We start from the raw sequence: 27,239 nt of genomic DNA, 5'->3' as shown, positions 1-27,239 counted from the left end.
CTAATTTGCTGAATCTGATGGTTTGGGGCCTATTCTTAGCTGCTGGGTTTCCTGAGCCCTACAAAACCCAACCCACAGCCATTAAATCCAAATAGCTGCTAAAATCAGAGGCATGCATTTTCATTGATATATAAAAATTCTGTCCCATCTCTTGTAGGCTGGTTGTTCGCCCACCCCAGTTAAACCAGAAGTACATATAGTCTACAATCGTGTCAAATTAATCACCCACCCCCAAGCAAAGTGTTCACCTGCTAAAGCATTTTAAACTTTATGTTCTTCAATTGGTTTGTTAATCAGAGTATATCTGGCACTGTTCCATAAGAAGTCTCACAACACCAGGTTAAAGTCCAACAGGTTTATTTGGTAGCAAATACCAAATTTGCTACCTTATTTGCTACCAAATAAACCTGTTGGACTTTAACCTGGTGTTGTGAGACTTCTTACCGTGTTCACCCCAGTCCAACGCCGGCATCTCCACATCATAACTGTTCCATAAACCAAAGGAGAGGGTTTGCGAACTGGGTTTTGCTTTGCATTGTCTTTGCTTAAAATGTGAGCTTACTACCTTCCTAAGTAAGGAATGCTGGCTTGCTTTGATTGAGAGTTGTTCTGGAAACTTACTAGAAATAAATGCTTATGGTGACATTTTTCTTGATGTATGCGCTCAGCATCTGCTGAGCCTAAAGAAATGATTAATGATTAAAGTCAATGCTGCTTCAGAAGAGTGTTTTCCCTTCATTTGGTCCATCTTTGTCATTTACATTTTAGGGTAAACTGAGCCAGCTATGCGAACAGGATAAGGTTGTTCAGGAGCAAGAGGAGAAACTGCAACAGCTGCACAAGGAGAAAGTGAGAAATTATGATTAAATTACTTCAATTTCAACAGAATCTGTATATATCAATGGTGGGCAACCTGCGACCGGGGGGGTGGGGGGTCACACACACACGGCCCATCTGGGTCCTGAGTGTGGCCCACGAGACATTTTGTTGACCCAATGTCCACACTCAGGGTTGCCACATTCCACTGACTTCTGTCCCTGTAGTTTTCTTTCTACTGGTATAACTGAAGTGATACGCACGGAGTATTGACGGAGAGAGCTGTGCGCTTTCTCTGAGCTCAACGTGTAAATATTTATTTTGTTCTTACCTTTTTTGAATTAATAGATGAATGAACACTTTTTGTGACTTGTTACGAAATAGCCTCCGCGTATTAAATGTATTCAAATCTTCTTCGTAGGTCATGGTTAATCACCAAGCCCAATTTCAATCTTGCGGTCCACACTGAGGTGAAGGAGGGACACTCATGTGACCCACTCACTAGCCTAGGTGGCCCATCACTGCCATATATCCAGTATATATTGGATTCAAGAAATACTATGTACTGCTTTGTCTTTTGTAGCATACACTTGAACAGGCATTACTGGCTGCAAGTCAGGAGATTGAAATGAACGCGGAAAACGCTACTATAGTGCAAAGTGTAGCCTCACAGAGAGATGTCTTACAAAACGGATTGCTCAGCACTTGCCGGGAGGTATCAAGAGCCACTGCAGTAAGTTGCAACCATTGTGCCCTTAATTCTTGCTATTGTGGTCTGAAGGCCAGGTCTGCTTAATCCAATGTTCTTCCACATCTTGAACTCCCACATAAATTGTTGGTGAACATTTCTTTTGCATGGAATAGGGTCAACACTTGAGGGCAACTTTTTTCTGATTTTATGTAAAATTTGCACACCAGTGTGCTGCTCCACGAGCTGCCTGACGCAAACTAAAGCTGACACAAACTCCTCATCCCGCTATGTCATTGACTGTAAGTCACTGAACATGATATCCTATTCCCAAAGAAAGGGAGGGGAGGTTAAGAAGAGAGACTGAGGAAGTTGTCACAGTCAGCTCTTGCACCCCACCTGGTGGCTAATCTCAGTCATGATGTGGAGATGCCGGCGTTGGACTGGAGTAAACACAGCAAGAGGTCTCTCAACACCAGGTTAAAGTCCAACAGGTTTATTTGGTAGCAAAAGCTTTTGCTACCAAATAAACCTGTTGGACTTTAAGCTGGTGTTGTGAGACTTCTTACTGGGCTAATCTCAGTACCAGGAAGCAGTGGCCTTGGTACAAATTGCCGCTTCAGCCTGGTCTACAGCATGTGAAGTCTGTAACAACAAACTATTTAAACTATGTTGTCTTGTGATTTAGGAACTGGAAAAGACATGGAAAGAGTATGATAAATTAGAGTATGAAGTAACTCTGGCAAGAAACCATTTACAAGAACAACTAGACAGATGTGATGAAGTTCAGGTACTGGCTGCATTTTAATAGATGGACTTGATGTCTGGGCATGTTTATACTAATAAATTAACACTTTCCCATCAATATATACCCAGTGTATTATAATGATGGACATATAATGTTTTCCACAATTTCCTTTTATTCTATCCATTTTGACAGATCTATTGTATTATTCCTCTTGTGGGTGGGTCCAGAACCATAGGGCACTGATTTAAAATGCTCCGATAGGACAGAGATTATTTTTTCTCTCTCAGAGCATTTGGAGCTCTCTGCCTCGGAAGGCGGTGGAAGCAGAGTTGTGAATACTTTTAAGGCGGAGGTAGAAAGATTCTTGCGAAGCAAAGGAATCTGAGGCTATAGATGGGAATGTGAAACTCAAAACATAAATGGATCAACCATGATTTTATTGAATGGTGGAGCAGCCTTGAGGGGCAGAATGGCCCACTGCTGCCCTTATTTCATATTTGCTTGCATGTGATGCAGCCAACCAGACACTACTGTCTGACACACAATTGGAAGACAATGTGTAAGATTGTTTGTTTCCCCCTTAATGTGATGCATGCCAGGACTTGTCAGAACAACCTTTATTTTTCTCTCAAGGTGGAGTTAATTGGTCAGCAACGCCCACAGATTCAAAAGGAGCTCTGGAGAATTGATGATGTTATGGAAGGGCTCACCAAAAGCAAACAGCAAAGAAGGACTCCTGTTAACATTGGTAAACGAAGCTAACTTTATTTTAGGAAAGATATCTCCAAGTTTTTTTTCTAAAAATATGCTTCATTCATAAAATTTGTAACAACAATTAAAAACATTTTCAACATGAAAATTACATTCAGCTTGTCTCCATACAGTATGTTCCACCCTTAAGTGCCTCTATACAAGTTTAATTCTTCTGCCGTTTTCATTATACATTCCAGGTCAAGCATACAACCCAAGGGCAAAACATTTCAGAATGACAAATTACAAAAGTGCAATCAAATTCAATTTTCCTTTATTCACTGTGTTCCTCTCTGTGGTGCCTTAATGCAGTTGCAATAATTTTGTGTTCATGTTCAGTGTTAAGCAATCAGCCCAAGGGGTTCTACTATGGCTGAAAGGCCTTCAAGAGTGGCATTTCCTTATTGCACCTTTACAGCAACTGTCCCAAGCTTTATAGTGTATTCCTCAGCACCTAGAACATACATGCCAGTCTGCAGCACTTGGTTGAGGGCAACTCTTTGCACTGGCAGACCAAAGAGCATCTTTCACTGAGTTGTTGATCCACCAACCAGTTGTCTCGGTGTGCATCCCTAGGAACAGCCCATAGAGCACAAGAGTCCTGCGTCACAGAGTTGCTCAGAATGAACCATGACAAAAGCCACTGCACCTTTTCCAGGAGTGCTTCGCAAAGACACATTGCAGAAAGAGGTGAACAAGAGGTCTCTTGCCCATCATAGCCATCTCGAGGGGAAAGTGCAGAGGGAGTGGGACTCCAGGCAGGTAGGAAGGATCTGACAGGAAGGGCCTTTCTTACCACCAGCCAAGTGACATCTTGGTGCTTGTTAGAAAGATCTGGCAATGAGGCATTCTGCCAAATGACTTTTGACAGTCTGCTCAGAGAAGCACCTGGCAGGATTTACCATCCCCTTTTCTCTCAGCACCTCAAAGATGTTACATGCAGACCACCGCCTGATGGACTTGTGGTCAAAGGTGTTTTTGTGCAAAACTTCAACAATAGAACAGGAGCAATCGTGGTTTCCAGTATAATTAACTGGTGGGGTTCATTGTATTTTCTTCCCCACAACCACACCCCCCCCCCCCCCCCCACCCCACAGCAAATCTTTGTGTTTTAAAATATCTATGAAAACTGCAGCCAGATTGTTAGTTACATTACGAAGAGCATTTGAGTTTGCTTTGAATTGATGAACTAAAATTAATGTTTTCTCAGTTAACAGTTCCTTTCCAGTTTATTTATTCATTTGTGGGACATGGTGTTGCTAGCTGGCTAGCATTTATTGCCCATCCCTAGTTGCCCTTGAGAGGGTAGTTGAGAGTCAGCCATATTGTTGTGGCTCTGGAGTCACATGTAAGCCAGAGCAGGTAAGGACGGCAGATTTCCTTCCCTAAAGGACATTGAACCAAATGGGTTCTTATGGCAATCGACAATGGTTTCATGGTCATCAGTAGATTCTTAATTCCAGATATTTTTATTGAATTCAGATGCCAACATCTGCCATGATGGGATTCACACCCAGGTCCCCAGAACATTAGCTGAGTTTCTGGATTAATAGTCTAGTGATAATACCATTAGACCATCGCCTCCCCTGTCCTCTTGATGACTTGGGTTCAAATGATCAGCATAATTATCAATCTGCTTTCATGATAAGTAGGAAACAGTTTACTATGTACACTCTGAAAAAATGCTCTCCCTGCCACCCATTCCAAACAATGAAATGGGTCAGCATTGCAAAACAAATATTTCTGCGCAGAAACAGGCCATTCACCCAACAGATCCATTCTACTATTTATACTAAAGATCCTCCTCCCATTCTTAACCTAATCCCATCAACGTATCATTTTATTTCTTTCTCCCTCATGCGGTTATCTAGTTTCCCCTTAAATGCATCCTTGCTGTTCGTCACAACTACTGTGTGGTAGCAAGTTCCACTTTCCAGTCACACACTGGGCAATGAAGTTCCTCCTAGTATTCCTATTAGATTTATTTGTAACTATCTTATAAATGTGGCCCCTACTTCTCGACGTCCTCACAATTGGAAGCTTTTCCCTATGTCTATCAAACCCTTCCATAATCTTGAAGACCTTGATCAAGTTATCCTCGACTATCTCTTCCAGGGGCTCAGACTGTTCAACCTTTAGTGACTCCATTCTTCTTTAAAATCTATGTAAATAATTGCTACATAAATGAAAATGTTGTCTTTTTTATAAATTGAAGATCCAATCTATTCCAGTACTTGAAAGGTTGACTGACAGACGTTTAACATAACTTATCTGCTTTTTAATTCTGTCCCTTTAAAAGGGAAGTCTTAGGCTTTTTTATCCTTCAAGTTTACTAAATTCTTGTTGCGGACCTCCTCATGCTAGTTGCACATCCTCCAAATTGGTATCATCCAGACCTTAAAATAGTGTCTCTGATTCCCAAGTCCAAATTGTTCATGTAAATTGTGAACAAGTGATCCAGCACAAAAGCTTCCCATCCTTTGCTAATCAAAGTAACTACCTTGAATCCCCTGCACTCTTGCTTTGTAACCAACTTACCATCCATTCTGCTACTTTTTTGCTGATTCCCTATGATCTGACCTTAATCACAAGCCATACTAAATGTAGTACCTTAGCGTAGACGTTTTGAAAATAAATTGGAAATTTACCCACTGAATATTTGGTCCATTTTTTGCTGCTGTCCACGAGTATACATTTTGTTCCCCAACTTCAACCAGTACCTTCCTATTAACTCTATGCTGTGGCAGATCTGTTATACTTACATTGCAGCTTTCTTCCCCTATACCAGCTTCTAGCTTTAATTATGGCTGATTTTTAAGTCTTTTTTCTGTTACACCCTGTTCTCCATTGCCTACAATTTGAAATCAGCTGCAGCTGGATTAAAACTGGGTGAGGTTTTTGTTACTGGGAGTGGAGCAGTTGGTGGGAGTGCATTAGTCTGCTGCTACTGCTGGGTCCACTGTCATTAGAAAAATTGCTCCACAACAAAGGAATCCTAAAGCAGCAAATGATTTGCATATTAGAGAGAACCCCTGCTACTTTGTTTGAGGACAGTGGCTTATTTTTCCAGTCTGGTCCTCAAGTTTGTGTTTCTTATAAATTACTCTATTTGAAGCAAAATAGATTTCTGCAGCACCTTCCCCAACTGCATAATTATATAAAGCAGCTCCTAAAGTAATACTGGCTATTTAGTCCACCAAAGCCCACTCATAATTCACTTATCCTTCTACTCAACTACAATTCTGATGCATTTGATTCTGCTACCTTGCTTGGCAGATGTTAGAAATTTTTTTTTTCCCCACCCACCTCTCCCCTTCAATGAAGAAGCTTTTTTGCCCATATGTCAGTCTGTTCACCTATATTAGGTCTCATTGAATTCTGCTGGCTCTCCTGACTTTTTTTGCAGCAATCTTGCAGGATCATTTTATCTGTGCAATTTAGTTATTTCTGCTGACTATATCTTAAGCCTCTCTGAACCTGGCTCACATTGAAGATCATTCTTGTCATTACGTTGTATGGAAAATAAAGAGGAAAATCAATAATGCTTTCTCTTCTCTATCCTTTATATCTAATTATATGGAAGTCGGGAGGGGTGGGGTGGGGGACTCTTTGGACATTATTATTTAAGTAACATTTGGAAAACACAATTTTCCACAATAGCAGTGCATCATATAGAATCCAAAAATAAAGCTGAGTTTCTGCTAGCACATTTTATGAGGATTTGATTCAAAATTCTCTTGCCACAAAACATCTAATTTTAAGTTTTGTTTCTGTTCTTAGGTACTGTCGGGTCACAGTCTGGATCTGTTTCTACGTTAAGGTGTAGGCAAGAGGTAAGCAATGGTTCCCAGCCACTGGCATACAACTTCTTTTTGTGGGAAGAAAAATCTTAGGTTAATTTTTTGGATATAATCTGAAGCTGAATACAAGTTTAGACAATGTCATGTTAATTTCTGACATTTCAGTGTATAGATTAGAAACTTACCTTAATTTGGTAATTGCTTTACTAGGTAGGGAGAATTTACTTTTAGTGCTAGGTTTTGACGATGGAAAAGAATTAATTTTTTTAAAAAGTCATCGCTCATCCATCTTTTTGTAGTTAGTACACTTTATTTCTGATTATTCAAAGTCATTTTGACACAAAATGCTGAATTATTTAGAAATTCAAATTAACCAACTTAACTAAAATGTCAATGCCAAAACCGTTATCTAGTAATTATCTAGTCATTTGAATTAGATGACTTTGAGTTGAGGAATGGATTGTAATGCATTATCTGCTTTCATATATTTTTGGAATTAAAGTGATTGCGCATGATCATGAGTTGATTTGTGTACATAAATTTTGGAAGAATACTTGGCATATCTCAAACTGTGCAGTGCATTTATTATATGGACTCTTTAGGAAGATGAAACAGCCCCTCCTCGCCCTCCTCTTCCCCAGTCATATGACTTGACAGAGAGGGCTCCCACAGTTCCCCCTCATCCCAGTGAAAGCATCCTTTGGCCTAGTTCTGCCAGAAACCTGGTGCATCAACCAGACGAAATGAAGATCCACTTTGAACCAGAAGATCCAAAGAATGGAGCAGATCCTGTAAGTGGCTGCTTATTGCCACTGTTTGCCTGTTAAACCTGCTCCACCCACCTTTCCCTTCTCATTGTTTTATGTCACGTGATTATTTCGCTTCCTCTTTTTATTTAGTGGTTTTATTTTTATTTTTGTCATTGATTCATTTTTTGATTACCGTTCATGAATAATGCAAATGAGCTGTCTTGCCTAATTGTAGCCTAATGGATCAGTATTTAAATTAAACCTAAAATGGAATTCCACCCGTAAACTTTGTTTATAATGTTTTCAGTCTCGAAACATCTTCAGGCAACTGTTTGGATAGTCTCACGCCAAGCGGCTTGTCCCAGCAACAGCAATCATTAAGAGAAATCTTACTGAATCTCTTTTCATTCATGTGTCACACAAACAGAAACATTAAAGTGTTGGCTGAAGATTTCTGAATTGGCAATAAACTAAACAGAGTTATGGACTTTAGTTTTTTTTAAAGTAATGAATTTGCTTAATCAAGGGTGTAGTACATTTTTGCAGTAGTTTAGATGCAATATCCATTGGCTTTCAATTGCTTCACAGCAGGACAGCTCATTAATGAGTTCTAACTTTAACATGCTACTTTAAAAATGAAATCCATTAGTGGGATGAGTATTAAAACTGCTGTTATACTACAATTAACAATGCCAGCTATCTCTTGATCACCAATATGTCTGGACTGTGTAGCTGCTGAGCCCAGTTTAAATTGTAGACTATGCATAATTTTAAATTCAGCAACACGTAAGTTGCGCAAATGCCTGGTTAAGTGTGCAGAATGCAGCTTCCCTGCTAATGTTTCCGTGTTATTGGAGGCAGCAGCATGTAAAGGTAAAGTTCTAGGAGACCCAGTGAGCCGATTAGTAAAAATGTGGCTTTGCAAAGTCCAATCCTATAAGCCTCCTAAAGGAGGGGTTCATGGACTTCGAGGCGGTAGTGCTCTTGAAAGTCAGTACAAGACTTGACCCTACGGCTTTTAAAGACTCAGCCAGAGTTATTTGCCTTTCAGCATTGATGCGCAAGGAAAACTGATTTGCAGTGACACCAAAAGGGTAATATAACAGCAGCCCAAGCATTCACACTGCTAACAGCCCATTCTATGATCAAGTGACTTAACTCGCTTTCAAACTCGTTTTTTATTAATATGAGACTTTTACTACCTTTCAAATGTTCCTTAATTTAAAAAGAAGATACTTTTGTCAGTATTCACAGCCAATTAAAATGTTTGCAGCAATCCTAAATTCAGAATAAGTATCTGTATACCTTTCAAGTAGTTCTATTTTATTTAAGATCAGATAAAAGCAGCATGAAAGAATTGATGGTTCTGTTTATACTTGTGTTTGTACACATATTTTGTATGTAAGGGAAGTTATTTAAATGTTTGATTATTGTATCAAACATTGCCACCTAAATGAAAGGAAATATGTACAATTTTCCATTTTTCTACTGTTGGGCTAATAATCAGGATTTTTTTAAAAATTGACCCGATTAAAGTTTAACTGAGTCTTGAGAGCTTAAAAAATTGTTACACGAATAATCTACTAAACAGAAAATACTTTACAACTACAGAGTCCTGATTATCGACTGTACAAGAGTGAACCAGAACTGACTACTGTCACAGAGGTTGATGAATCAAATGTGGATGACAAATCAGAAATGGTGCCTGACAAAGAAGGTGTCACATCTAAAGGTAGTTGTAGAGAATGGGATTCATGTGTCTAGATCATACTTAACCTGATTACATGTCCTTGATCATATTCAAATTGCGCGTAGCCAGTCTACAACTAACATGTTTGAAGATGGCTTACTATATTCTTTATAAACAGATAACTCAGACTTGAACCAGTTAAATGTTAACATTGTTAGGACCAATGTCAAATGTAGATCTGCTTTCACACAGCTGGTTTGCAAGACAATTTCACTGTAATCTTCTTCTATTGTTCAATCCAAACAGATGTCAAGGCAATAGGCTGAAATAGGAGCATGGGAACAAGAGTAAGCCTTTTAACTTTTTGAGCCTGTTCCGCCTTTCAATGAGATCAGGGCTGATCTGCGACCTAACTCCATATAATCCACCTTTGTCCCATATCTCTTAATACCTTTGGAAAGCAAAAATCTATATATATATCAGATTTAAAATTTACAAATGATCTTTCATCAACTGCTGTTGCAGAAAATGGCTCCAAACATTTACCATACCTTGTGTAGAATTGTTTCCTAACTTCAGTCCTGAAAGATCAGGCTCTTAATTTCTAAACTATGCCCCTTAGTTCTTGACTCCCCAAACAAGAGATTTTTCTTTCCTCGGTCTACCCTATCTGTTCCCTTTAATACCATGCAAACATTGATCAAATTATTCCTTAACCTTCTAAGTGCCAGGGTTCTGGTTTGTGGAACAAACTCTGGTTTGTGTAACCTGTCAGTACTTTAACCCCTGCAAACTATGTATAATTCAGGAAAACCTAAGTTGCAGTCCCACCAAGGTTACTATATCCCTTCTGAGACGTAGTGGCCAGAACTGCTCATTGTACCCCAGGTGTGGTCTAGTGGGGACTTTGTAAAACTGAAGTATGACTTCTAACCCTTGTTGTATTTTACTCCTCCAGATATAAAGAGCAGTAGTTCATTCATTTTTTGATTATTTCCTACACTATTTCATCACATTTTAATAATCTATGTACTTGGACTCCCAATGCCTCCACAGTTTCTAGCTTTTCACCTTTCATAAAGCACCCTGTTCTATCCTTTTAGGGCCCCAATTGTTCACATTGAAATCCATTCTCCACAGTTTTGCTCATTCCATTAATTTGTTAACATTTACTTGTAATTTAATGTTTCAGTCTATGCTGACAGTATATTTGTGTCATCGATAAATTTGGATTTGTGTCTTCTATCCCATTGTCTAAGTAATGAAAAATACAATGAATAGTTGAGGCCCAACACAGATTTTTGCAGGCCACCACTAATCACATTCTGTCAATGAGGGCACTTGCCCATTATTCCAACTCCGTCTCCTGCCATTTTCCTAACCTAACCGGGTCAATAACTTGGATGTCAATTTTAGTTAACAGTCTCTTGTGAAGAACTTTATCAAATGCTTTCTGAAGTCCTTATAAACAGCTATTCCACTTTCCTTTACTCTAGTCTTAGTCGTATGTGATATTTGCACTTGATCTTTTTTTCCTGGTATGATCATGTCGCCTGTGGGATGGAAGATAGAACCTGCATATGGAGTTCCTTCTTGCACAATGTGAAATGCCCCAGCGTCAAGTAAGGAAGCAGAACTGATGCCTAAAGACCAACTGTTCTGTCCTCCTAACTAATGAGGATTATATATTAGAAATGTGGGGAAATGGAACTGTTACTAAATCCTCATTGGGTGGTGGTTCAGTAACAGTAAAGTCAAAAAGATAAATGCAATTCCTGACAAGAAAACAATATGGAAGTAGGCTTTGTACCTTTAGTGAGGATAGTCCGATGGAGAAGAGGGAACAATCTGAGTCTAAACAATCAGACTTGTAATTTATTTAAGTTGAATTTCCTATCTAATAATGGATCCAAAATGACACATTTTGTGGGGTTTTTTGCCACGCAGTTCTCATCCTGTAATTGAATTATGCAAATGAGACAAAACTGTGCAGTTTAATTCTTAGTTACCAAGGAGATAGCTCTCTGCTGATTCAAACCAAGGTCCCTTCTGTCCTGTGAAATATCACCTCTCAACTGATAACAGGGTTTCCTGGGGTTTCTGCAGGTGTCTGTGACTGTGTAATAATAAATAAGATAGACTTGTACCCTGAACTCTTCAGCCTTCATTAGCATGTTTTGGACTTCACCTTATTTTATTTTGTATTTGTTCATCAGATGTGAGTATTGCTAGCAAGGCCAGCATTTATTGCCCATCTTGAATTGCCCTTGAAGCGCTGCAGTCCATGTAGTGTAGGTACACCCACAGTGCTGGTGGAAAGGAAATTACAGTTTTTGATGCAGCGATGGTAAAGGAATGGCAATAGAGTTCCAAGTCAGGATGGTGTGCAAACTGGAGGAGGACCTGTAGGAAGTAGCCTCTATGTTTGGGTCCTGGGTGGTAGAGGTCACGAGTTTGAAAGGGGCTGTCAAAGGATTCCTGTCAAGTTACTGCTATGCGTCTTGTAAATGGGTCACAGTGCAACTATGTTGGGCTAATGGTGTCAATGTTTAGGAGGTGGATGGATGAGTTGTCCAATCATGCAGGCAGCTTTCTTTTGGATGGTGTTGGAGCTGCACTCATTCAAGCAAGTAGAGAATATTCAATCACACTCCTGACTTGTGCCTTGTAGTTGGTGAACAGCCTTGGGGAGTCAGGAGATGAGTTCATAGAATCCTACAGCGCAGAAAGAGGCCATTCGGCCCATCGAGTCTGCACCAACCACAATCCCACCCAGGCCCTATCCCCATATCCCTACATATTTACCCACTAATCCCTCTAACCTATGCATCCGGGACACTAAGGGGCAATTTAGAATGGCCAATCAACCTAACCCGCACATCTTTGGACTGTGGGAGGAAACCGGAGCACCCGGAGGAAACCCACGCAGACACAGGGAGAATGTGCAAACTCCACACAGACAGTGACCCGAGCCGGGATTCGAACCCAGGTCCCTGGAGCTGTGAAGCAGCAGTGCTAACCACTGTGCTACCGTGCCGCCTGTGGACGGGGCCTAACTCACCTGAAAGCCTGCAGAGGGAGGTAGTGCACATATGCAATTTTAATTTATTCATTCGTGGGACATGGGTGTCGCTGGCTGGCCAGCACTTATTGTCCATCCCTAGTTGCCCTTGGAGGGTTGAGAGTCAACCACATTACTGTGGCTCTGGGGTCATTTGTAGGCCAGATCAGGTAAGGATGGCAGATTTCCTTCCCTAAAGGACATTATTGGACCAGATGGGTTTTTCCGACAATTGACTATGGTTTCATGGTCATTAGTAGGTTCTTAATTCCAGAAATTTTTTATGAATTCAAATTCCACCATCTGCCACAGCGGGATTCGAACCCGGGTCCCCAGCACATTGTGAGTCTCAGGATTAATAGTATAGGAATAATGCCATTAGGCCATCATCTCCCCATAAGTTACTTGCCTCAGACTCCTGACCAGCTTTTGCAACTACAGTATTTATGGCTAGTTATATTCTTGTCATTAGTAACCCCCAGGATGTTAATGGTGGGAAATTCAGCTTTGATAATGTCATTCAATGTCTAGGGGAGATGGTTGGATTCACTGTCAGTGTCTGCCATTTGGTTGGCATGAATATTACTCACCACTTACCAGCCCAAGCCTGAATATTATCCATGCTCTGTGGGCATGGACTCCTTCAGGATCTCAAGGAATTGCAAAATGTACTGAGCATTCTACAATCATCAGCAAACATTTCCACTGTAGACCTTATGACAAAGGGAAGATCATTCATTGATGAAGCAACTGAAAATGCTTAGACCTAGGGCATTACCCTAAGGAACTCCTGATCTGATGTTTTGAGGCAATGATCAATCTCCAACGACCACAATCAGATGCCATTATGCTGGGTATGATTCCAGCCAGTGGAGATTTTCCCGCCAATTTTCAATTGCTTCAGTTTTGCCAAGTCCCATTTATGCCAAACTCAGTCAAATGCTGTCTTGATGTTAGGGGGAGGGAGGGGCACTCTCGTTTCAGCCTGGAATTCCACTCTTTTGTCCATTGTGGCGATTTTACCATTTTTCTGTCTAAATGCTGGGCGGACTTGAAACTGGGAGAATTTCAGCGAGCCTGTTGCTCGCCACAGAAGCCTGTGGACGGGGCCTAACTCACCTGAAAGCCTGCAGAGGGAGGTAATGCACATGTGCAGGCCTCTGCTGTACATGTTCATTAGCAGTAGCACGGGTCTGACAGAAAAGAGAGAACTGTCAGGCATTTGCGAGTGCAGGCAGGCTGAACCAGCTTCCCATCCCCCCTGCAATCGCAGGTGGCCATGGCTCAAGATACAGCCCCTGCCGACCCCCACCCCTGCCACCCAGACCGATCGCAACCCCTCCCCCCACCAATTGCTGACCTACCCCTGCCAATGGTGGCCCCGCTGCCCACCCCCTGCTGATCATTGCAGAGTGGCAGCAGGCCCCCCTTCCACCATTAGCCCCATCCCCACTGGCCCCTCCCCATTAGGGGGCTGGTGGGCATTGCCAGGGTGACATTGCCAGTCTGGCACTGCCCAAGTGGCACCACCCTTGCTCTCGGCCTCCCTGGGGGGGCCTCAATAGCCTCCGGTTCCACCAGCGTGGCCCAGTTGACTGCTCCCCGTTCATGGGGAGCATGTTTATTCCTTGCCTGTGAGAACCATTCCCAGCGAGGTCATAAAGGGAGGTGAGCCCGGACGATTGAGTGCCAGGCTCGCTAAGCAGATGTAAAACAACATTTAAATAAATTGAACTACATTAACGCATTTCTGGCGAGAAGCTGCACCAGAAATCTGGCCCTTGTAAAATGGCGCCGGTTGTGAAAACCTGTACTAATTGCTTTACACCCCACTTTACCACCGCGTCGCGCCTGAAAACATGCGCAACACGATGGTTAAATCGGCCCCCATGTTTGGTCCAAGGCTATAATGAGGACTGAAGCCAGGTGGCCCTGGTAGGAGCCAAACTGGGCATGGGTGACCAAGTTATTGCTCAGCAAGTGCCACAGGATAGCATTGTCCTTGACACCTTCCATTGCTTTGTTAGTGATTGAGACTAGGCTGATGGGGTCAGTTGGCTGTTTGGATTTGTTGTGCATTTTGTGGACAGGACGTACTTTTACCATATTGTTCAATAGATTTTTAAAAATTAATTGATGGGATGTGGGCATCGTTGGCTAGTCCCGCATTTATTACCCATTCTGAATTCCCCTTGAACTGCGTGGCTTACTTGAGGGTTTTTCAGAGGATCACATTGCTTTGGGCCTGGAGTCACCTGTAGGCCAAATCAGGTACCAATGGCAGGTCTTCCTCCATCAGAGGCTCCCTTCTGACTCAGGGTTCCCTCCCTTTAAGACCCAGTGACCTCCAGTGCTCCCATACCACCTCCTCCTGGCCTATCCCCTCGTGCTTGATTGTGCCCCTCGTGCTTGATTGTGCCCCTCGTAGACCAACCAGGTGTTCCCTACACACCCACCCTGGGTACCTACCATTTCCTTGTACTTTGGTTCACAGGGCTTAGCAGCTCCCTAAAGTGCCACTTCCAGCCACTGCAGTGCTGTGCCTGAGGGACTTCCAGATTGGCCGGCAGCTCTCCAAGGTGGAAATTTCTCCCAAGTGAGAGACAGAAAGCTTGCCTATTGCCAATCAACACTCAGAGTGTAATATGGCACTTGGAATCAATAGGAGAATGTCTGAGTGTGAAGAAAGGACTTCATCTCCACAAGAACTGTGTGGTGATCACTCCAACCATTAATTTCTTGGACAAATGCATCTGTGATAGGTAACTTGGTGAAGTCAAGTAGGATTTTCCCTTTTATTGGTCCCCTCAACACCTGCTGGAGGCCGAGTCTGGCAGATAACTCCTTCAGGACTCTGGTCAGTAGCGGTGTTATTGAGCACACTTGGTGATGGACATTGAAGTCCCCCACCTAGAAGGACGAGTCCAGTAACATTACCACAATGGTACCATTTTCTCAAAGCTGTGCAAAATGTGCCTCACTTCCAAAACAGTCAAGTGACGCTCAAGAATATCTTTTCTCAGTTTCAACTTGGCTCAGTAGGTTGCATTGTCATCTCTGAGTCAGCTGGATATGGGTTCAAATCCCAATTCTGGACTCAAAAGCAGTCTAGCTTCAATGTAGTGCTGAGAGAGTGCTGCAGTGTCGGAAGTGCTTTCTGTATATGAGATGCTGACCTTGATACACGCCCGCCTGCTCAGTTGCCTTATTAGCTCCCTTGACGACTAGAAATTTTATGCAGAATAAATAGACATTTTGTGAGGCCATACCTTTAAATTCACAAGACAAAAAAATGTCTGAGTCATCCACCATACTGAGCACTTTAGCCAAAGTTTAAGTTCAGATTCATGAAACGGACCACAGATTTTTGTTGAAATTCTTGTCCAGGTTCTAGGAAATAGTTCAGTCAACCCAATAAAGCAGTTTGGGTTAGTAACGTTTCTGATTGCCGCCTTGCACTTTCAGCTAAAATATATGCAGAATGACAGTGCATGAACAAGCTCAACATGACATAGTTGTGTTTCTATCTGTGATCCAGTGAGCAAGTTTCCAGTAAGATGCACGCAGGTGCATAAAATGTTTTTCTTCATGTTTTAAGCTGGTGCTCTTTTTATATTGTGTGTGTGTGTGTTGGGTCGCTGGCCAGAATTTTCAGCATGATGAATGTGAACTTCTTATGTACATTTTATGTTCAGTATGTTGAATGAGATCTGTCATGAAGGGTTTTTTTTGGAAACTATTTATTTAACAGAACGTTCACATATTTGCAGGTTTATCTTTTCCGGTTGGTATAGTCCCTCCTAGAAGCAAATCACCAATGCCTGAGTCTTCCACAATTGCATCCTACGTTACACTAAGAAAGCATAGAAAGACGGATGGAGCTGTACCTCATGTGGTGTGTATAAGGAGACTACTGTATGAGATTAGTGTAAACTGAAATACAGCACTCTAAAATTCAGCGTAACTTGCGGATACTTTTTCTTAATTTACACGTGGAATCTAACTCCCTCCAGGGAAAATTACATTTTTAAGGTTCTTCAACTTGTACTGAGACCTGTGGTTCTTGTAATTTTTATCAGTCAGTTATTCAGACTTCTGAGGAGTCTGTACGCCCACTCCAATGTTAATTGGATAAAGGAAAATACATTCTACTTTTATAGCTCATGCTCTTTAGCACCTAAGTATGACTCTTCCATGTTCCCAATCTGCCGAGTATCAACTGCTGTTTCTACCCCAATTTAGAGCTTTGCGACTTCTTGGCCGGGATGCTCCCGAAGAAATTTGAAGATTCTGATTTGCATGAAAACAGGAGTAATTCCCCCCCTGGCTTTCTTAGCGGGATTTTCAGATTGAATATTCCACACTCTTGAGCACTGCAGAGTGCCCTAGTGGCATTCCCTCTGAAAATCAAGGGGCGGGGCCTATTCCCACTCAGGAGACGCTTCTCCCCCCCCCCCCCCCAACCTGGATGGCCAGCCCAGATCGCCATCCTACCCCTCCTCTGTCACTGATCCTCTGGCAGAATGGCAGCGGGAATGCCCACTCCCACCGATCACCCACAGCTGGCCCTGCCCCCGCAATAGATCCTGCCACCTTGGTACTGCCCAGGGAGCATTCCCCTTACCCACCACCTGCCGGGGAGGCCTCAATGGCCTCTGTTCCCTGCAGCGGGGTTGGCCGCCTGTTCCCCAGTCTTGGGAAGCAGTAGTAAAACCTGCTGGAGTGAACCCACTATGACATTCCCATGAGAATTTAAAAATTGAATCGGCGCGGAGTTGTTGGTGCTCAAAATCGTGGGTTGGGAGACACGTGGAGGCCATGGCACCCAGCGGGAAGCCCACAAAATGGCCTCTACAGCTGTCTGCCAACCTATTGTGCTGACTGGGAGGATTGCTCCCCACCACCACCCCCCTTATGAGAGGAGTGTTGTGCAAACTGTTAATCGTCGACCATTTCTGTGGATTTGATAAATTTGGTGATTTATGAATAAAGAACGTGCAGGGTAGCTAAAAGCCTTCTCATTGGTGTCCTGCAGCACTGCTGAAACTCTGGGCAGGGAGCAGGGCATGCTGATTTTGAGAACAAAATGACATGGGTGAAAAATAGAGGCCACAGTTATTGATCCACTGAAAGTAAGGAATTAGGTGTTTCTTTTCTCTCAATCAAACAGCATATTTATTGAATGTGATTCAATGTTTTTATTGCAGGAAAGACCCAGGAGTGCAGTGGAGCAGCTTTTCCTGGCAGAAGGTCCACGACCTCGGATGAGCGTTGAAGAGCAACTTGAAAGAATTAAACGTCATCAGCAAGCTTCTCTAAAAGATAAAAGAAAAGGACTGAGTTTGATAACTCTACAAGATCAGTCACCAGCAAAGAGCTTTTCAAGAGAAAAGAACCAGACAAAGTCAAATCATTCTGGAGACAAGTATTCAGTAAGTTGAATAATTGTATTTATTTTGGGAGGGGTGTGCGTTGGGGGCAAAGAATATCCTGGAGATGTCACCCTGTCAATTTTTTCTGAAAGCACAAATTAATAACTTTTTTTCCCAATTTGTTGATATAAAATATGTGTTTTTAAATTTAACTGTTGTGCATGAGATAGGGATCCAGAAGCCTTTACGTCCATCTGCAAGTTACAGGCCAGGCAATTGAATCAATCTTCTGTTCAATACATTAATTCTAGTCGGAATCTGAAAAGTAGGGTGGGTTGTTTCACCCAGGCATGTTTCTCTCACATGCCCATCATTTTTTAAAATATATATACTTCCATTTAATAAATTAGTTGGCAAGACCGTACATAATTCGTAGATTCTGATTTTGTGCCGATGCATGCTTATGAAGAAGAAGGATACAGCACAGGAACAGGCCCTTCGGCCCTCCAAGCCCGCGCCGCTTCCTGGTCCAAACTAGACCATTCTTTTGTATCCCTCCATTCCCACTCTGTTCATGTGGCTATCTAGATAAGTCTTAAACGTTCCCAGTGTGTCCGCCTCCACCACCTTGCCCGGCAGCACATTCCAGGCCCCCACCACCCTTTGTGTAAAATACGCCCTTCTGATATCCGTGAAATTGGTTTAGGTTGGAGGGTCACAGTTTTTTTTTAACTGGTCGGTGCAACATCGTGGGCCGAAGGGCCTGTTCTGCGCTGTAATGTTCTATGTTCTATGTTCTATGTGTTAAACCTCCCCCCCCTTCACCTTGAACCTATGACCCCTCGTGAACGTCACCACCGACCTGGGGAAAAGCTTCCCACCGTTCACCCTATCTATGCCTTTCATAATTTTATACACCTCTATTAAGTCTCCCCTCATCCTCCGTCTTTCCAGGGAGAACAACCCCAGTTTACCCAATCTCTCCTCATAACTAAGCCCTTCCATACCAGGCAACATCCTGGTAAACCTCCTCTGCACTCTCTCTAAAGCCTCCACGTCCTTCTGGTAGTGTGGCGACCAGAACTGGGCGCAGTATTCCAAATGCGGCCGAACCAACGTTCTATACAACTGCAACATCAGACCCCAACTTTTATACTCTATGCCCCGTCCTATAAAGGCAAGCATGCCATATGCCTTATTCACTACCTTCTCCACCTGTGATGTCACCTTCAAGGATCTGTGGACTTGTACACCCAGGTCCCTCTGCGTATCTACACCCTTTATGGTTCTGCCATTTATCGTATAGCTCCCCCCTACGTTAGTTCTACCAAAATGCATCACTTCGCATTTATCTGGATTGAACTCCATCTGCCATTTCTTTGCCCAAATTTCCAGCCTATCTATATCCTTCTGTAGCCTCTGACAATGTTCCTCACTATCTGCAAGTCCAGCCATTTTCGTGTCGTCCGCAAACTTACTGATCACCCCAGTTACACCTTCTTCCAGATCGTTTATATAAATCACAAACAGCAGAGGTCCCAATACAGAGCCCTGCGGAACACCACTAGTCACAGGCATCCAGCCGGAAAAAGACCCTTCCCCTACCACCCTCTGTCTTCTGTGACCAAGCCAGTTCTCCACCCATCTAGCCACCTCCCCCTTTATCCCATGAGATCCAACCTTTTGCACCAACCTACCATGAGGGACTTTGTCAAAAGCTTTACTAAAGTCCATATAGACGACATCCACGGCCCTTCCCTCGCCCACCATTCTAGTCACTTCTTCAAAAAACTCCACCAGGTTAGTGAGGCATGACCTCCCTCTCACAAAACCATGCTGACTATCGTTAATGAGTTTATTCCTTTCTAAATGCGCATACATCCTATCTCTAAGAATCCTCTCCAACAATTTCCCTACCACGGACGTCAAGTTCACCGGCCTATAATTTCCCGGGTTATCCTTCCTACCCTTCTTAAATAACGAGACCACATTAGCTATCCTCCAATCCTCTGGGACCTCACCTGTGTCCAGTGACGAGACAAAGATTTGCGTCAGAGGCCCAGCGATTTCATCTCTCGTCTCCCTGAGCAGCCTGGGATAGATTCCATCAGGCCCTGGGGATTTGTCAGTCTTTATATTCCCTAAAAAACCTAACACTTCCTCCCTTGTAATGGAGATTTTCTCTAACGGGTCAACACTCCCCTCCGAGACACTCCCAGTCAACATATCCCTCTCCTTTGTGAATACCGACGCAAAGTATTCATTTAGGATCTCCCCTATTTATTTGGGCTCTAAGCATAATTCCCCACTTTTGTCCCTGAGAGGTCCGATTTTTTTCCCTGACAACCCTTTTGTTCCTAACGTATGAATAAAATGCCTTGGGATTCTCCTTAATCCTGTCTGCCAAGGACATTTCATGACCCCTTTTTGCCCTTCTAATTCCTCGTTTGAGTTCTTTCCTACTTTCTTTGTATTCCTCCAGAGCTCCCTCCGTTTTTAGCTGCCTGGACCTAACGTACGCCACTCTTTTCTTTTTGACCAATCCCTCAATTTCCCTGGTTATCCACGGTTCTCGAATCCTACCCTTCCTATCCTTTTTTACAGGCACATGCCTATCCTGAAGCCCTAACAACTGTTCCTTAAAAGACTCCCACATGCCAGATGTGGATTTACCCTCAAACAGCCTCTCCCAATCAACAGCTGCCAATTTCTGCCTAATCCCACTAAAGTTAGCCTTCCCCCAATCCAACCCCTTACCCTTGGGGCACCACTCATCCTTTTCCATCACTATCCTAAAGCTAACAGAATTGTGGTCGCTATTTATGATTTAACTTGAGCAACTAGTGACCACCTTCTTTGGGGATGAAAGGAGAAGTGATGGTAAATGTATCTCATTGAAAAAAGAAAGTTAAAGTTTATTAGTCATAAGTAAGGCTTACATTAACACTGCAATGAAGTTACTGTGGAAATCCCCTAGTCACCACACTCCGGTGCCATTGGGAACAAGTGTTCTGAAGTGACAAGCCTAATGATGTCTATTATGGAGTGAGTGAATCCTTTGTGGTGGTCAGTCACCGACCTGATCCAAGAACCAGAGAGTTCACAGTAGTCTATTGTTGGTGACGAATTGATGAGTCAGTTTGACTTCATAGTGGTACTTGGAAAAGTAGGCTTGACACAGGCAGCTGGAATTCCTCCCACTTGTCTTCAGATGCATGCCAGTGTCGTGATGGGTAAATTGATCGTGGCTGGACAAGTTTCACCTGTGCTCTGTGTAGGTAAAGCACAAGGTATGAACTGTTTAGACTTGTAGCCCTATACACATTTGGGAATTTCTAAACTTTGGCTGTGCTAATCAGTGCCTAAGCTCTCTGGAAATCATTAAACAGGCAGACATATTTGAAGAGCATAACCTCCATGTCTGAGTTTTACAGCAGCTTGTTTGGGGGACTCTTGGCTGACATTTGGCTACTCAAAAAAGGCGACTTGTCTTTGTTGAGCCCGATTGAACACTGCAGAATCTTAAGACATTAAACTGGCCTTTATAAATTTTAGCGTTTAACAGTATTTTAAATTTGTTTTGGATGTCAATGGGAATGCGTGAGTGGGTGTGTAATTTACTAACTGAATTTGTCACATTGCCAATACCCTTGATGACTCAGGGATCGAGTCCTTGAGGCATTTTTAATTGTGGGGATTAATTCAAATCCAGTTTCTCACCAGTAAGTCACTACTTCTTTTCCATGGACATTTTGTTTTGATTAACGTCAGATCTTCAGGCATGATTAGTGGGGTCAGGTCTGTCATTGTATGACACCAGCATAAACTTGTGGGGACAATTCTGATACTGTATAATACTGAAGTGCATGATGAACAACAATTCCACGTATCTGTCTCGTCGCTTACTCATTTCCAAAGAAACTGAATTATTTTAACTAGAATGGCCCCTTCACAATGTGGTTTTTCTGAAATCTGGTGAGTGAAAGCAGAGCCTGTCCTGTGCAACAATCAGACACTTTTTAAAGGAGAGTCTACCTTCACCTTAAACACACAAAAAAATGGTTTGGAAACAATTTTGAAACAAAATACGAGATTCCTTCCAATTAAGAACTTCACACATAATTATAGCATGTTATACAGATGAAGTAAGAACAAAGAAAATTACAGCACAGGAACAGGCCCTTCGGCCCTCCAAGCCTGCACTGACCATGCTGCCCGACTTAACTAAAACCCCCTACACTTCCGGGGATCATATCCCTCTCTTCCCATCTCACTCATGTACTTGTCAAGACGCCCCTTAAAAGTCACTGCCGTATCCGCTTCCACTACCTCCCCCGGCAATGAGTTCCAGGCACCCACCACTGTGTAAAAAATCTGCCTATGTTTAGTAACTCTGAATTTTGCTAATTCATCCAAAGCGAAACACTTGGAAGACAATCTCTCAGAATTTGTCACACTGCAAGGTGATGTTTAAGTCGCTGCAACTGGAATTTTGTGACTGGAAGAAGGAACAGCAGTTTCATTTTGGCAAATAAGGGTTAGTTTAGAATCCCTACAGTGCAGAAGGAGGCCATTGGCCCATCAAGTCTGCACCAACCACAATCCCACCCAGACCCTATCCTCAACCCCATGAACTTACCCTAGCTAGTCCCCCTGACACTAGGGGCAATTTAGCATGGTCAATCACTGTAACCCGCACATCTGGAGTGTGGGAGGAAACCGGACCACCCAGAGGAAACCCTCGCAGACACCGGGAGAACGTGCAAACTCCACACAGACAGCGGCCCTCACTTGAGTTCATGTCTGTCCAAAGTAATATAAAAATAAATTAGAATATTATCTTGGGCTGTTTTAATATCAGCTTTTCGTGTGTGAAAAATTGAATATTTGGTGTAGCTGAAATTCTTGCATTGTTAAGTGAAGCTTCAACAGCCAAATTGTTGAATAGCACTTGTGCTGAAGTTTTTCTTTAATCATTTACTTTGAGATAAATACAGAAGTGCTTAAAGTCCTTGTTCCCGCGACTGGGGTTCGTCTCACAAGTTGGAGAACATTTGGGAGCCCCACATCGCTTTTTTGAGGTAGGCCCAATGCTATTTAAAAACTGGCCAGCATTGGGCCCTCCACTGGATTTATGATCCAAGGGGCTGGAAATCCTTCCTCCCCAAGAGCTCCCAGCCAGTCAGTAGCCATCTGCTCTCCATTCCTGGATAGTTGCCATCCCAAAGCCTGCAAAAGAAGCCAAGAAACAAACAAACCTGCAAAGAAAAAGCAAACAAAGTGGTGCAGAGATTACAATCTAAAATTGTTGGACTGAATATTGAGTGCAGAGGGCTGTGACGTGCTCAGCTGAAAGATGAGGTGAGCAAGGTGGGGTTTTAAAATTTCATATTACCAGAGGGTTGGGGTTCACATTTGTGGTCTGAGTGGAGGTGTTCCACAAAGTGGTCACTGTCAACTGGTCTGTATTTGGTCTTCCCAATGTAGAGAAGACCACATTGTGAGTAATGAATACAGTATATTAAATTGGAAGAAGTACAAGAAAATCATTGTTTTACCCAGAAGTAGCGGTTAGAACTTTGGATGGTGAGAAGGGAAGAGGTAAAAGGGCAGGTGTTGTATCCCCTGTCCTTGAGTGAAAAGGTGCCCAGAGAAGGGGACGGTGCCTGAGGAGTGAACCAGGGTATTAGAGTGCGAACGGTTCCTTGGATTTGTAGTGAATATTATTGATAGCCTATCCCAGAAATGGAGCCCGAGAAGTCAAGGAAGGGGAAGGAACCTGAGGTAGACCACTTGAAGGCAAGAGAAGAGTGGAAATTGGAAGCTAAGTTGATAACACCTTCCAGTTCAGGGTGAGGGCATAAGGCAGCACCCATATAGTTATCAATGTATCAAAGAAAGAGATGAGGTTGGGGCCCTCAAGTGGAACTAGAATAAAGCTGCCCGGGTGTCTTTTGAGTCTGCTTTCCATTTAGGTAATAAATTGCCTTTCTATTTTTTCTGCCAAAATGGACAACCTCACACTTATCCATATCAAACTCCATCTGCTAAATTTTGGCCCATTCTCCTAGCCTATCTATATCCATTTGTAAAATCTTTATATCGTCTTCACTACCTGCTTTCCTAATTATTTTAGTATCATCCACGAATTTTGCTATGTTGCACTTTGTCCCTGCTTGCAGATCATTTTGTTTCTTAAAGACTTGATTAGTTGTAAGTATTCGCATTCCAACCATTATTCATGTAAATTGAGTTTGTGTCTTTATATGCTCTGTTTGTGAACAGAATTCCCACTCACCTGAAGAAGGGGCTTGCAGCTCCGAAAGCTTGTGTAGCTTTTGCTACCAAATAAACCTGTTGGACTTTAACCTGGTGTTGTTAAACTTCTTACTGTGCAGATCATTTATACAGATTGTAAACAGTTGAGATCTGAGAACTGACCACTGCAGCATCCCGCTAGTTACATTTCGCCAGCCAGCGAAGGACCAATTTATCCCGACCCTCTGCTTTCTGTCAGTCAGCCAATCCTCCACTCAGTCTGGTATCTACCCCCAATCTCACCTTCTGGATCAGTCTTTTATGTGGCACCTTGTCAAATGCCTTCTGGAAGTCCAGAAGTACCACATCCACAGGTTCCCCACTATTCCCAAGGTGGATACCTTGCCAGTTATATCCTCAAAGAACTCGAGCAACTTTGTCAAGCAGGACTTACCCTTCACAAAACCATGCTGACAATGGTGGATTGAGCTTTGCCTTTCCAAATGCTCATTCATCCCCTCTTTTTAATGATTGATTTCAGCAACTTCCCCACCGCAGAGGTCAAGCTAAGCGGCCTATAGTTTCCTATTTTTTTGCGCCTCTCCCATTTTTGAATAAGGGCGTCACATTGGCGTGTTTCCAATCCACCAGAATCCAAGGAATTTTGAAATAATGCAATTAATGCATCCACCATCTTTGCTGCCACCTCTTTTAATACCCGAGGGTGCAGGCCATCAGGTCCCAGAGACTTATCTGCCTTTAATTCCATTAGTTTATTCAATACCTTCTCCCTGGTGATGGTTATTGCAGCAGGTTCCTCTGCATTAACGACAGTTTTTGGAAAATCTTCATTATTCAAACAGAGGTAAAATATTGGTTTAGTGCCTCCACCATCTCTGTGTTCCCATTAATACCTCACCAGTATTGTCTTCTAAAGGGCCAACATTTACCTTAGCTATTCTGTTCCTCTTTAAATACTTGTAGAAGCTTTTTGTATCTTTGTTTATCTTTTCTACTAGTTTCCTTTTGTAGTTCATCTTAACTCTTTTGATTCTATTTTTAGTTCTATTTTTGCTGAATGTTAAAGTTCTCCCAATCCTCCAGTTTACCACTAACTTTAACGATTTGGTATGCTCTGGCTTTTGCCTTTATGTCCTCTTTGTCTGCCATGTCTAGCCATGGACCATTTTTCTTCCTTTTACAGTTCCTCTCAGGAATATACTTTAAATGAGAGGTATTCAATATCTCCCTGAACACCCACCATTGTTCCTTAACTGTCCTGCCCTCAATTATTTGTGCCCAATTTACCTGAGACAAGTCTTTCCTCAGGCCTGTACGATTACCTCTGCCCAACGCTAAAACTCTAGTATGGAACCCTGTCTTCTCTTGCTCAGTCTGAATCTGAAATTCTAGCAAGTTTAGGGCTTGGAAACTTATAAAGTGATAGAGGGCATTGAAGAGTGTGTGTAAGTTGGAAAGTGACTGGACATGGAAAGAAGAGACAGGATAAGAAGAAATTAGTTTAGTTGGACAGCAACAGGTCGAAATCATGGGTCTACCAGGGCAGTCCTGTTGTGGGACTTGGTCAAAACGTGAAGGGCATAAAGCAGGGATGACAAAATGCCAGTTAATCCATAAATCCTGTTTCTTCCATAGATTTCGCTCAATAAATATGGAGTTGCATTCATCAAGTAACAATGCAGAGCCAAGTGCTTTCTGGAAGAAAATGAAACAAATTGGTGCCCTTCTTGGGTGACGGTTGCTATGTATTTCTCTTCAGATGATTCCTTCCCTGGCATATCTCTGTCAATTTATCCCTAGCTCAGCCACAGTGAAATGTAACCTGATGCCAGGGGCCTTTCGATAGTGATCCAAATACAGTACTTCAATTACTGAAATATTTTGTGTTTTCACAATTTACAGCTGTTTTGACACAATTGGGGGCAAGCCACAAAGTTACTCAGATTGTACATGTTACAAAGAACAAGTAACACTTCCCACAACTGCATGAACAACTCTTTAAACCTCATTTGAAATGCTGGATCTCTCAAATCAACCGCAGAAATAATTTGATCTGCATTGTTGCATTCCTGATGTTATTTATGTTAGTAGTCTGTATGTAAAAGATCTGAGAAAAACGTGTTAATAGTTTTATAATTCACAATAACTAGTACACACAACGTTGAACTGAACTGCTCTCCAGGTTTTTACTGATTGCTTTCACATAAGCATAGTTAGATTTAGCTGATGTTATAATTCCAGCCAGAAATTCTGAAGTGTTTTCGGAAGTCTGCCTGGATCATATGTTTTGCAAGTTGAATTTGGCTAGGGTATGCATTAAGTGTTTCACTTCAGGTGTGATTCAACTGACCCAGTAGGGAGCTTTTATCAAACAAAGTTTATTTAAGAGCACAGTTAACGTGTATAGAAAGAAAATTAGCAATAACTTTTACCAAGTGCAAACAAGAAAAAAAACATGATATTGTATAAATCGTAACAGCTAAATACTGTTCCAACCAAACCAATCCCATAAACAAAACCCTTGCCACAGAAAATATGAATATGCAAATGATTTTGGAACTTTGACCTTTGGTTGGATGCTGCAGTTTTCTTGATACACACGGACAAACTTGAAGTCAGAACTGCTTCCTGAAACACCAGGGAGAGAGAGAGAGACTCTAGGTACTAGCTAGAAAAGCGCCAAGAGCAGGATTTTCACTTCAGGAAGTCAAGAAGCCTTGCTTCCAGCTAGCCAGCAGAATTTACAATACCAGGGAGAGAGAAAAACACCACTTTTCAGTCTGATGTCCAAACACCTTCTCACTCAAACAGCAGCCAGCAGCCCAAAACAAAGTGAAATCTTGAATTCACTATGAAGGGGAAAAAAAACTGTCCAAAACACTTGACCTGCCAACTAGTTGTAAATTCCAAGTCAGTGTATTAGGCCCAGATTAAAAATAAGCAAAACCCCATTTAAACCATTGAAGCAGCAATAAAAGGACTTCTAGCAGACAATTCAGCAACAATGAAAAAAAAAGCAAAGCTGCTTAACTGCAGAATTCTTAAAGGTACACGCGCGTCACACTGACCAGTCAATGTAACCATGCCAGTTGTGACTTTTTCGGATTTTTTGTTGAATCAATGTATGAAATCCCTCTATCTTATTCCTTTCCTGTTTTACGGATCTTCTGTCTTATATAAATTAGAATTAAGTGTATTCTGCTTGTTTTGATAAGCTACTAATCGGCTTTACAGCCAAGTAGCAAAGTAGCTTTCCAATCGACAACAATTTGTTCCTTCTATATTT

At 42.3% G+C, this 27,239-nt stretch overlaps 1 protein-coding gene across 4 annotated transcripts in view; it reads left to right on the top strand.

Annotated features, from left to right (window-relative positions):
* The window catches only part of plekha5 (pleckstrin homology domain containing, family A member 5), a 347,863-nt gene that overhangs the window by 304,116 nt on the left and 16,508 nt on the right, over nt 1–27,239 (top strand). For 2 of the 4 annotated variants that reach the window (XM_078235326.1, XM_078235325.1), the window contains 8 exons: nt 769–849; nt 1,400–1,549; nt 2,193–2,294; nt 2,886–3,000; nt 6,783–6,835; nt 9,163–9,283; nt 16,073–16,197; nt 17,510–17,734. In XM_078235326.1, coding sequence (XP_078091452.1) covers nt 769–849; nt 1,400–1,549; nt 2,193–2,294; nt 2,886–3,000; nt 6,783–6,835; nt 9,163–9,283; nt 16,073–16,197; nt 17,510–17,734 — 972 coding nt within the window. Of the gene's footprint in view, nt 1–768; nt 850–1,399; nt 1,550–2,192; nt 2,295–2,885; nt 3,001–6,782; nt 6,836–7,404; nt 7,594–9,162; nt 9,284–16,072; nt 16,198–17,509; nt 17,735–27,239 lie in introns of all 4 variants that reach the window. The other 2 variants (XM_078235323.1, XR_013500156.1) reach the window with 2 other exon arrangements.

The sequence above is a fragment of the Mustelus asterias genome, chromosome 19, assembly GCF_964213995.1.
Source record: "Mustelus asterias chromosome 19, sMusAst1.hap1.1, whole genome shotgun sequence".
NCBI lineage: Eukaryota > Metazoa > Chordata > Chondrichthyes > Carcharhiniformes > Triakidae > Mustelus > Mustelus asterias.
This window is presented reverse-complemented; position numbering and strand designations above follow the sequence as displayed.